Raw genomic sequence first — 12,225 nt, forward strand, 5'->3', positions numbered from 1 at the left:
TTAATTAGCAGTTTTTAGTTTGTTAAATGAGTTTTAGTGTTAAACATCAGATTTTAAATGTATTTTCCCACCGTGAATTTTTTAGATAAATTAATTTTATCGGTACAAAGAAAATTTTATAGTTCTTTTAGGATGACATATACTATTATACAGTTGGAGTTTAAAACATTTCCCATAAGATCAAAGAAAGGATAAGATTGTAAATTTGAGAATATACATGGTCCAGATGACTTATTGCATATTACACACTTCACTAATTGTATTATAATTGCATTGGACAGGCCCTATGCCAGCTTTTATGTAGGAGTCTCGCGAAAAGTTCCACCTGGTTAGTGTCTTTATGACAGTTACAGTAATATTGTGCCAGCTACTTGGTTTCCATAGTGACATCAGGTGGTGCCACTGCAACTATGTGGGTTTTTATTGCCTGCACTGGGTGTTGTACCTTCTGAAGGCAATTAATTAATAGTTTGACTATCTGCCTCATGGAGAATTTTTCAAATTCTTATTAATTGAGACATGATTAATAAGAAACAATTTCTGAATGTTTTGTGTGTCTGTAATTTTTCCAATTTATTTATTCATTACAGAGGCTTAAGATTTAAATTTTTTGTGATCCCATGCAGTTGTGATTTTGTTTTGTAATTTTAATTATATTTTATGTAACATGTACCCATTACCTTCCTTATTACATTCTTGAGGATCTTATAATATTGTTTAAAATGGACAAAAGTATATGCACTATCTATCAGTCATTGTTTGCTTGTAATTATTTTGTTGCAAAGGTTTTTCACAATTTGAACATAGCTGTTAAAAATTATTTTGTCTTCTAATATATGTTGTTATACCAGGTGCAAGAAAGAAGAAAGGAAAAACTAATAAGATCCAAAGACCAATGTACAGAGGGCCATCACATGGAAGAAACAAAAGGTAAATTTTAACAATTTCATCTTCATTTCAATAGGCTTACACAGAAAGTGAAAGATATCTATTTTATGAGTAAAAGTCCATCAACTATTTGTATTTTAGTTTATGAGGTTATTATTTCTGATACATACCTCAAAGCAAAAAATTCATTGGCACGGTTTTCAAGATTCATATAAGGCCTTCTGTCCATGACCAGTGAATCAGTTTGCAAGAATCCTACAAGTTGCTAGTTTTTCATTGAGCATGTATTGTTAACTAATGTAACTATGAAAACATTGAAAATAAACATACATAATTCAAATTTTCCGGATTTATGTGTTACGACATAAGGACATCAGTGAGAGCAGATGGTATCTTTGTCAGGCACTTCTGCTACTCTTCTTGTAGATAAATGTGACCTGCTCTTTCTTTCAACCGCCAGATAACATATTTTGTTCAGGGGGTCTACAGCTGTATATTCTGTATAGAATCTATCGGTCATCCATGGAGTGGCTCAAGAATTAAACTGAGACAGAACTTCTGTATGTTACTTAGTACAGGAACTTTTGAAAACTGAGATCAGAATACCTGCTTTAATTTTGCTTTCCTCAGTTACAGTTTCTGAGTCACCCATAAGTGTCTGGACACTAACTTTGGTGCCACTGATAGCCCTTGTTCGTAATTGGAATTTCATTGGTTTTGTGAGATATTATAAGTGACAGTCAAATGAAAATGAAACACATGGAGAAAATGTAAGTAAATTGTTTATTATTTCAAACGTAATTGTCATAACAGTTAACACTTTAATTCCACTGTCAGACAAGATCACAAGTGACTTCATGGAAGAATCATTATTTATTTAGGTGTACACCTCTTTTTCTGAACCAAATCGATGGTCATAAATGTCTTTATAAAGGGCTCCAGAAATATGAAAATTGCATGGGGAGAGATCAGTAATCTGCAGCAGATGCATGAGAGCTTCCCAGTGATGTGTCTACAGAGTACTTAAATAACCTTCGCAACATGTGTGCCTGCACACACATTGCAAAAATTATTTTGACTAAATTGCTGAAGTTTCCCCGGGAAGTCCTTATACATACACCACCCAGTGCTGATCTCCTCCCATGCGATTTTCATATTTTTGGAGACCTGAAGTAAGACATTTGTGACTGTCAATTTGCTTCAGATGAAGAAGTGTATGTCTTTGGTACAATCATGGTTTTGTAGACCACTGTAAACATTTTTCCAGAAAGGCATTGACCATATTACCTCACAGTGGAATAAATGTGTTAACAGTTGTGGCAATTACTTTTGAAACAACAAACAGTTGCTTACTTTTTTTCACTCTGTCTCATTTTCATATGGCTGCTTCTTATACATACAAACTGCAGCACCAGTTACAATTTTATTTTCTAATACCACCACCAGTTTCCACCGCAAAGACCTCTTTCAAGTGGTTATGAGCCTAGCACCATGGAGGTACTTTGTGACAAGTCTTTTATCTTCATTTCCTATTATCTTATCCTTTCAACACACACTTAGATCTACCCCAAAAATTTCAAGTTTTATTTGGCTTCCTGAACCTAGAATTACTGGTACATAAATCCACTGCTTTTTAGGTCTGCTTCAAATTCTGGCTTTCTTGGCAGTACTTCTGCAGCTGATCAGTAGGATTTTAATCCTTTTGCTGGGTCTTACACTAATACTTCAGCATCTTCTACAACTATCAATATGTGGATTGGATGGAGAGTCATATAAGTTAATAAATTCCACATACAACCAGCAATCTGGCTAGTAGCTTCTGATGTGTAACATACTCCCGACCCATTTAGATGGACCCAACAATACTGAAACCTATGGTGCAGGTCCAGGGAGTCATAGCCTAACTCATAACAGACCCTTTTAAATATCCATTTTGAGCCTTCTAGTCAGCTCAGAAAAGAGGACACTGACTAGTTCTGGGGACAATGTTGTAGTGAAGCTGAACTTGTGACTATTTTTACACTAGTGTGCCAAAGATTAACACTGCAGTCTCAGTTTATCCCACTCAAATTAGGAACTAACAATATTTTTGCATAATGTGTATTTCCATAGGAATTTTTTTTCTCATACCTCTTGGATTTTCCATTTGTTTGAGTAGTCCCTTCATGCTTTTTATTCTGTACACAAACAGTGCTATTTTTCTCTCTAAATCTTTGTTCTACAGGTAATGCAAACTGAAAAGTAGCATGTCAGTTACATGGAAGAATAGTTTTTTGCCAGTGGATGGTCTTCTTAACATCAAAAATACAATAACTTCTGGCCCTATAAATCAGTTCCAGATAAATTTGCACCATATTTAACAAGCAGTAGTGCTTTTGAAATGTCCTTTTGGCATGTTTTCTGTATGTCTACTATAGTATTACAATATTCTGTGGAAATGTTAGTAATCACTCATCTATCTTGCCATTTATAAGTCATTATGTTTTCAGTACTTTGGAAGAAGAAACTCATTTTGTGCTAAAACTGAATACACCTAAAGTGTCAAGAACTAGCTTTTGTAAGTGATGGCTCTAGGAATACAGTACTGCTAGGTGCAGCATCAGAAGGCTATAATTGGTGGGGCAGGGAGAGGGGGGGGGGGGGGGCAGAAGAGAAGCAGAGAAGATGAATGGTCTCTGTGTGTGTGGAGGGGGGGGGATGCTTGCTGAGAGAAAGCAGGCATGTGTGAGTCTGGAAATGGAGCTAGAGAGGGTGATCTGGACAGGGACTAGCAAAGAGTGAGGCCTAGGAGTTCTGGGAACAAAGGATATGTTGCCTGGGAGAGTTCCCACCTGTGCAGTTAAGAAAACTCTTGTTGACAGATAGAATTCGGGTGGCACAGGCTGTGAAGCAATTTTTGAAGTCAAGCATACCATATTGGGCAGCATGCTCAGCATCTATGTGGTCCAGCTTTCTCTTGGTGACAGTTTGGCAGTATCTGCAGAATTACAGCATGTTAGTGGTCATGCCCACATAAAATGCCACACAGTGGTTGTAACTAAGTTGATAGGACACATAACTGCCTTCACAGGTAACCCTGCCTTTGATAGGGTAGACAATACCTGTGGCAGGACTGTTTTAGGTGGAAGTGGGATGATTTGTGAGACAGGTCTTGCCTTTAGGCCTGTTATAAGGGATATTGCTGAGGTTGGGTGGGAGACAAAATGTCACTTTGGACTGAGTGGGGAGAATATTTCTTATTTCAGGGCACAATGACAAGTAGCCAAAACCTATGCGAGGAACATGATTCAGTTGCTCCAACCCTGGCTGATACAGAGTCAGGGCCAGTGGGTATGTAGGGGACTGTAGGTGACTGAGGAGTCAAAGCATGGGATATCTGTTTCTGGACATTGTGAGGAGGGTAACTTTAGTCTGCAAGGCCTGAGCAAGACTGTTGGAATATTTGCTGAGAAACTGCTCATTACTGCAGATGTCACAACAATGCAGGGTTGGACTGTATGGAACAGACTTTTTGGTGGATAGCGGGTGACAACTGTCAAAATGGAGGTATTGTTGGTGGTCTGCTCTGAGGTGGACGGAGCTACTGATGGAGCTATCTGTGAAGTTTACATAAACACTTAGGAAGGTAGCTTGTTGCGCTGGGGAGGACCATTTGAAGCAAATGGTGGAGAAGGTATTGAGGTTCTGGAGGATTGTGGACAGGATGTCCTCCCCAACAGTCCAGATCATGTTGATGTCATCAACGGATCTGAACCAGTGTGTGTGGAGTTGGGATGCCGGGTGGTTAGGAAGAATTCCTCTAGTTGACCCATGAATAAGTAATAAGTTGGCATAGGATGATGTGTCACACTTGTCCCCATGACTATACCACAGATATATTTGATAATAGTGTTGAGGGAGGTAATGTTGAGAGTGAACAAGTGGGGCACTGAGTTGTAAAGGGAATGGCATCATGGAGAGTTAGTAGAGGAAATCATAAGTGCGTTTTGTATATGGGGTAGTTTCTTGGTAATAGACTGAAGGTGTTTGGCAATGAGGGTAGAGATTATCTATGAGGGGTTGCAGTATCCAGTCACAATTGGACATTCAGGGTGACTAAGTGATATATTTCTTGAAGCATGTAGAATTTAGGAATCCAAGAAGTGGTGAGGGTGAGGAGAGACTCTCAGGAGAAAGGTTTTAGGATGAACATAGAGATTTGAGAAAGGACTGGAGATCATGCTGGATTTCTGAAATGGGATCACTGTGGCAGGGCTTGTAGGTGGACTTCTCTGACAGCTGGTGGAGCCCCTCAGCCAGGTAATCCCTGCAATTCCTAACCTCAGTGGTGGAGTTTTAGCCAGCAGGTAGAGTTATAAGGTCAGGATCAATTTTCAAGTGGCGGATTGCATTCTTTCCTTTGAGGCGAGGGTATACAAGCTATGGGATTTGTGGACTGACAGTGAGGCAAGGTTTGAGGTTAGGATATTCTGGAAAAATTGTCCCTCAACATGGGCACTATCCACATGAAACAAACAGGCGCCAACAATACCTCTATTCCAGCAGGTGCTGCCCATTCCACTCCAAGATGTCCCTTTCACACAGCCTAGCTGCCCACAATCATTGTGTCTTCAATGATACATAATTTCTCTAAAAAGATGACGACAGTGTTGCTGGGACCTTCACAAAATGAAATTACCCTCCAAACATTTTCCAGAAACATATCTTCCATGCCTTGTCTGCTCAGTGACTTACCACCTTTCACATACTGACAGACCAACCACATAGTGTGCCACATCATGAGTCAGTACCACCCAGGAATGAAGCAGCTGACTCACATTCTGCACCAGAATTCTGACTATCTCTCATCATACCCTGAAATGAGATATATGCTCTCCACCTATCTCACTGTAGTATTTTACCACTCACTCGACACATGCCATATCCTTGTCTGCCCCTATTCCATCCCTGACTCCAACCCCTTGCCCCAAGGCTCATATCCCTGTAATAAACATAGATAAAAAAAACTGTTCCATACATTCTCCCACTAACATCTACTCCAGTCCTGTCACAGGTATCTCTTGCCCCATGAAAGGCAGAGCCACCTTGAAACCATCAATGTTGTCTACCAACTTTGCTGCAACCACTGAGTGCCATTCTTTGTGAGCATGACCACTAACAAATTGTCCTCATGAATGTCCACTGCTAAACTGTGGCCAAAAGAAGCTGCACTACCCAACTGTCAAGCACGCCGATCAACCTTGTGTGCTTGACTTCAACAACTGCTTCACTGCCTGTTACCATTTGTATTCTTACCACAAACAGCAGCATTTTTAAATGGTGCAGATGAGAATGCTCCCTATAATACATCTTTCTTTCAAGTAGCGCATCTGGCCTCAGTTTTCCCTTGTCCCTGTGCCTACCTGCGGCTGTTACCTTCCTAGCTTCTATTCCAGTCTGACACACACTAATTTTCCTGTAGCACATTTCCATATTCATTCCCACTTCTCTGACTTCTCTCCTCTAAAACGCTAACTGAATATTATCTGGGTAGTTTTTATTTTTAGAATGAAATTTTCACTCAACAGTGGAGTGTGCACTGATATGAAACTTTCTGGCAGATTAAAACTGTGTGCCGGACCGAGACTCGAACTCGGGACCTTTGCCTTTCATGGGCAAGTGCTCTACCAACTGAGCCACCCAAGCACGACTCACGTCCCACAAAATTTGGAAGGTAGGAGATGAGGTACTGGCAGAAGTAAGGTGTGAGGACAGGGCGTGAGTCATGCTTGGGTAGCTCAGTTGGTAGAGCACTTGCCTGCGAAAGGCAAAGGTCCCAAGTTCGAGTCTCAGTCCGGCACACAGTTTTAATCTGCCAGGATGTTTCAGTTTTATTTTGTTTCAATAAGAGCTAGTTTTTCATTGTCTTAATGTCTGTGTCATAATCTCTCCTGAGCTATATGGTATAATTTAGTACGTGCTTTCAGTGGTAATGCTGAAGTTTTGCTGCATGAACAGAGAAAATGTAGTAAGTGATAAATTCTTTTCCCTTCATCATTTTGTGGGTCATGTTAGTGAGGAAAAGTTTGGTAAAGGTTTGAGGTTTTGTGTAAAGTTTGTTAGAAGTTACTAATTGTTCTCATTTTCAAATACTCAATGAATAAATTCTGAGTATTTGCACACTGTCAATTATGCTGCCTCAAGACAAACACACAGTTTTTAATTGGGAAATTTTTTAATTCAGTCAATAGTTATAGAATGCTCTGAGTTCCCACTGGCTGAGTGGTGAAAGATATTGTACTTCCTGTAGAGGAGATTGCATCCACAAAACAAGTTTCTCTGGTATTTCTCTCATGGTAGTCCTCCCAACAGAACCATTCCCAGCAGTTTCCAACTGTGTGACAGCAGTCAGGCTGTTATCCCATTATTTAACAAACAGCAAACAACTCATCTCATGTTTGAGAACAGAATTTACAGTGAAGCTTCATTATGGCTGGTGCAAAGTTTTATATACAAGTAAACAAATGACTTTCAACTAAGCTTTTTAATTTTATTTTAATTTCTACATTTGGTATGCTACAAGGATTACAAATTCCATTTAAGAAATGAATCAATTAACACCTGACAAAGATATTCCTGCTACAGCAAAAGAAAAATGTGGGAGTTAGTTAGTTTCATGTTCTATGGATCATTTGACTACAAACCATAATGATGTGTAACAAGTCAGATATGAGTTAGTAATTCCTATCCATCAACTTTAACACATCACAATAACAGAAATTCTTCTATGGAATGGAAGGAGTTGTCCAAAAGAAACTTTTGCAGTTTGTTTTCAAGTATTATTTTGCTGTCTATCAGACATTTCATATCACTGGATAAGTGATTAAAAATTTAAGTTGCTGCACTGTGGACTCCTTTTTGTGCTAAAGACAACCCTAATGTGGTGTAATTAATGCCATTTATTCTTTCTGGCATTGTAATTATATACATCATTGTTTTCTTAACTACAGTGGGTTATGTGAGTTATAGGGAAATAAATATACTGTGAAGCTGAAGTGAGGATGTCCCATTCCTTGAATATTTTTTGAGTAATGAAGACTTTGTTAATTAAAAATAAGGTACCCAAGAACAATATTGAAAATTACATTATCGAATGAAAATATGCAAATATGTCAACTTACAAATTTGTCACTCCCCAAGATTTGCAATCATTCAAAATACAAGTGTAGCTGAACTAAGTTGTTTTACAAATTCCAAAAAGTTCTTTGTCCAATTTAAAGTCTCATTACTATGAGAACCTACAATTTTGAAGTTTCCACCCTAGTTATTATTTCCTCACTGTGTGTTATTGGTGTAGCACCTCTAGATGTGCATAACTGAATATGTTGTGCCTTTTTAAAATCAGGAGTGAGAGTACAATACTAGTGTCATCTGCAAAAAGAACTTAATCTGCTTGTTGTATGTTAGACTGAACATCATTTCCGTATATAAGGAACAATAGCAGACCTAAGCTTGAGCTTTTGGGAGCTCCATGTGTGATTTCTCCCCAGTCAGAAGAATCTTCTCTGACTTCATTGGTTGAATTACTAAGTACAACTTTCTGCATTATTTTGGTAAGATGTGACATTACCAGTTATTTGGCTATATTATCAAGCCCATAAAGCCTCAGTTTATTTAGGATATTGTGTTTCAAAGTCAGACCCTTTAGATATGTCACAGAAAAGGGATAAGATGAACTGATTTGATGAAGCTACTTGAAACTTTCCTTTACAAAGTTATCATCACTAACAAATTCACTGTAGTGGTCTCTGAAAGTAGTAAAGATATTTAAATTCTTGATGTGAAGTAATATAAACAGGAACTGAGTTATATTAGAGGAGGAGTGGTTGCTTTCTTTCAGAGTAGCAGTTTTCTTGTAGCACAGATCAATTCCTATAATTTTTATTATGAATAGTTTAGCCTTAGTCATAATAAAATATATGGCAGGAGCACTAGCCACACCAAAAGGTAAACACTTACATTGCTTAAGTCTAAATGGCATGATAAAGACGAATATTCCTTGAGTCTTTGTTAAGAGAAAAGTGAAAATATGCCACCACTACAGCTATTTTCGGAAAGAGTTTTCCTCCTGGAAGTGCCTTGTGGTCCATTTCATTTTGGTTGCTGCATTCAGAGCTCCATCAAGCACATAGAACTTCTGGAAATTTCTGGAACAACCACAGTGTAGATTTTATGTGTTACCCCAATTGTACATAACATTTATGCTGTTTATGCTGTGGGGTGTGTGTGTGTGTGTGTGTGTGTGTGTGTGTGTGTGTGTGTGTGTGTGTGTGTGTGTGTGTGAGGGCATGCACACACACGTGCCTGTGCACGCTTACACATATATTGTTCACCAATATATGACATCACTACATTCGCACAAAATCTTGTACACACCTACAGTATGAAATATTGACATTATACCTCTGCAGATTATTCGACACATTTCAAATTTAGTGAATTAGAAGGAGGGAGTTGGTCTCTTGTTTCAGTATGTACTTCATCTTTGCTGTTCATTTATTCATTCAACCATTCATTCCTTCACACATACTGTTCTGAATTCAATCTTTCAATGATGAAGAGCAAGCTTCCAGGCACATTAAAACTGTGTATCTTATTAGTACTGGAAACTGGGACCTTCACCTTTTGCAGGCAAGTGCTTCCTTTCTTCCAGGAGTGTTAGTCCCGCAAGATATATAGTAGAACTTCTGTGAAGTTGGAAGGTAGGAGCTGAAGTGCCGACAGAAATTAAACTGTGACAACCACATATGACCACCATAAGTGAATGTGGAAGTAACTTGTGGAGAGGTGCCATTCTTCCAATGTTTTAAGGGCACAATGGTGTTAGTTCTGGCTTCATGGTGTGGGCAGCCATCAGATGTTGCTTCAGTACAGAGCTGGATACTGATCGAGGGAACTCTGACAGTGGGCATCCCACATGCTCATGTGTTACCTCTCATGCATTAGTATCATGGTGCCATTTTTCAACAGGACAGTGCTTGCCTCTATACAGTACATGTCTCTACAAACTGAGGCACTTCCGTGGCCAACAAGAGCTCCAGATCTTCCCCCCAGTGGAACATGTGTCAGGTCAGATCAGCTTGGATGTCAAACCTGGTCCAGTGCCAGTATCAAGATTCTCAAGGTCCTGTTACAACATATGTGGGCCAGCCTGCCTCAGGAGAGGATTCAACAACTATATGACACCCTTTCCAACTGCAACAGTGTATACATCCAGGCAAGAGAGAGAGCTATTTCATGCTGATAAGTGGGCTCATACTGTCAAGTTATTTGTAAATTTGACTCAGTTTTGCAATCAACAAAATATCATCACATATCATCTGAACCAATTAAGTTCCATTTCATTTTTCTTCCACTTTTGGGTGCTTCACCGTTTTGGTCAGGCAGTGTATAAAGTTGACAAATCCTCTGCATTATTTGGAACAAATTACTGTCTAGTGCAGATCCTTCTCACCAACCCTCCCCCTCACCCTCACCCTCCACCAAATAAAACCAAACATTTGACAGTTTAGAAACACTGAAAAAGTAATTGACAGCACTCTTGGATGGACCACATATTTCATAAATTGAGAGATCTACTACATTATGGTTGATTTTGATGCAATTATAGGTGTTTATTCACCTAAGAACCAACGAATTTTAAATGTAGTGCAATAAGTGTCACTGAATACAGATTGCTGGTATTGCTAAAACTGGACAATTATTAAGAACCATACAGTAGGGATTTTTAAAGAAGGAATAATTAAAAATAATGGCATTATGTCTTTAATTGCTTTTATGGCTTACAATAATACTCAGTTTAATCTAAACATCGATACACACAGCCACAGCACAATAAATAAAAATAAAACTGATGTGGCATTCTTTCCAGGATCCAGAACAGAGTTTTTAAATGGACACAAGAGTCTTTACAAAAGTAGAAAACTGATAACCCAAGAAATACAAAAATAAATTAATATACACTTCAGTAGATGTATTATTACTCGTATAGTCTAAGCTGACCTTGTGTAGCTACTGATGGGAATGACTATAAATGGAAAATTCATGAATGGTTACTGTCATCAGCCAGTGCACCATATGTCAGCTTGGAATGCATCAATAATATATGATTATCCCTATCCTGGAATACCTCTTAGGTGTTAGTACTGTGGGATTTGTATTCACAGTAAATTTGTATTCACAGTAACAACAGAACCTTACAAAGTAGCCCCCTCCAATTTTATTCATACATGTAGGATTTAATGGTCTGTATCCAGACGCAGATTACCTAAAGCAGTATGATGGTATTCTGACTCACCTATCTTTCAAAGTGCCGTCGCGCAGTTACGCGCATCCTCTACATGCGGCACTGTCTGCCAGCAATGCAGCAGCAGCACCACCTAAGCGGCCAGCCAGCCAGTGGCCACTAAACTCAGACTCTGTTATGATTTGAATGTTAAAGTGACACATGTCTTTCTCTGTGACTTTCAAGTATTGCGTCGTCCTTGAAATATATTTGATCAACTTGAAGTTATAACAATTGGCGACGAGGTAGCGAATTTTTCTTTTTCATTGTTGACCTGCATGTTTCCACGGCTACTTTAGAGCAACTATTGCACTCATAGAACAGCAAATGCTTCTCACAAATGCGCTTCGTGATTTCGTTACGGCATCAAATGCGGGGCGTCTCTCGTCATTGTCTCTACCTCCTTTTTCCTCCTTACGACGAGACGGTGCAAGACTGGTCTGATTACAAAAAACATCTTCGACAGCACTTCTTGGCATTTCATGTCGCGAATGACCAAACATTTAAGTCTCTGTTCCTTTCATTGATTTCACCTCAAATGTATCGGTTGTTGTTGCAATTGGCTCCTTTGAAAGATCCTGCGTCTTTGTCCTTTGATGAAATGTGCTCACTTGTGTCCGTCTATTTTCAAAAGCATACGCATGTGGTAGCCTCTTGTGTTGCCTTTTATCATTGTCAAAAACAACTGAATCAATCCTATCGCGCTTGGGCTGCTGAACTTCACGGCCTCAGTAGAAAGTGTCAATTTGTTACTGAAGCTTACAAAGAATCCTACGCCGATTCCATGGTACGGGATGCTATTATCCATTCAGCGCCCGACAAAGAAGTTAAGCAACGTGCCCTTCAGTTGGCAAATCTGACTCTAGATGAAGTCCTATCCATCGCTCAGTCTTTTGAAATTTCTCGCGCCACTGGAGTGCAAAGTGCAAATAGAGGCATGGGGTGACATCGGGGAAATACAACCTCTGTGCGCTGTTGACGAAGCATGTGGCATGTCCCCGCCAGCCGATGTG

At 39.2% G+C, this 12,225-nt stretch overlaps 1 protein-coding gene and 1 non-coding gene across 3 annotated transcripts in view; one reads left to right on the forward strand and one right to left on the reverse strand.

The window, feature by feature from the left end:
- LOC126267631 (uncharacterized) overlaps positions 1-12,225 on the forward strand; it is a 111,282-nt gene that overhangs the window by 66,910 nt on the left and 32,147 nt on the right. For both annotated transcript variants that reach the window (XM_049972932.1, XM_049972941.1), the window contains exon 4: positions 852-930. In XM_049972932.1, coding sequence (XP_049828889.1) covers positions 852-930 — 79 coding nt within the window. The remainder of the gene's footprint in view (positions 1-851; positions 931-12,225) is intronic.
- On the reverse strand, positions 6,500-6,574 carry Trnas-uga (transfer RNA serine (anticodon UGA)). The gene has a single exon. It is a non-coding gene; the product is annotated as a tRNA-Ser (tRNA).

Source organism: Schistocerca gregaria, chromosome 1 (assembly GCF_023897955.1).
Source record: "Schistocerca gregaria isolate iqSchGreg1 chromosome 1, iqSchGreg1.2, whole genome shotgun sequence".
In the NCBI taxonomy this organism is placed as follows: Eukaryota; Metazoa; Arthropoda; class Insecta; order Orthoptera; family Acrididae; genus Schistocerca; species Schistocerca gregaria.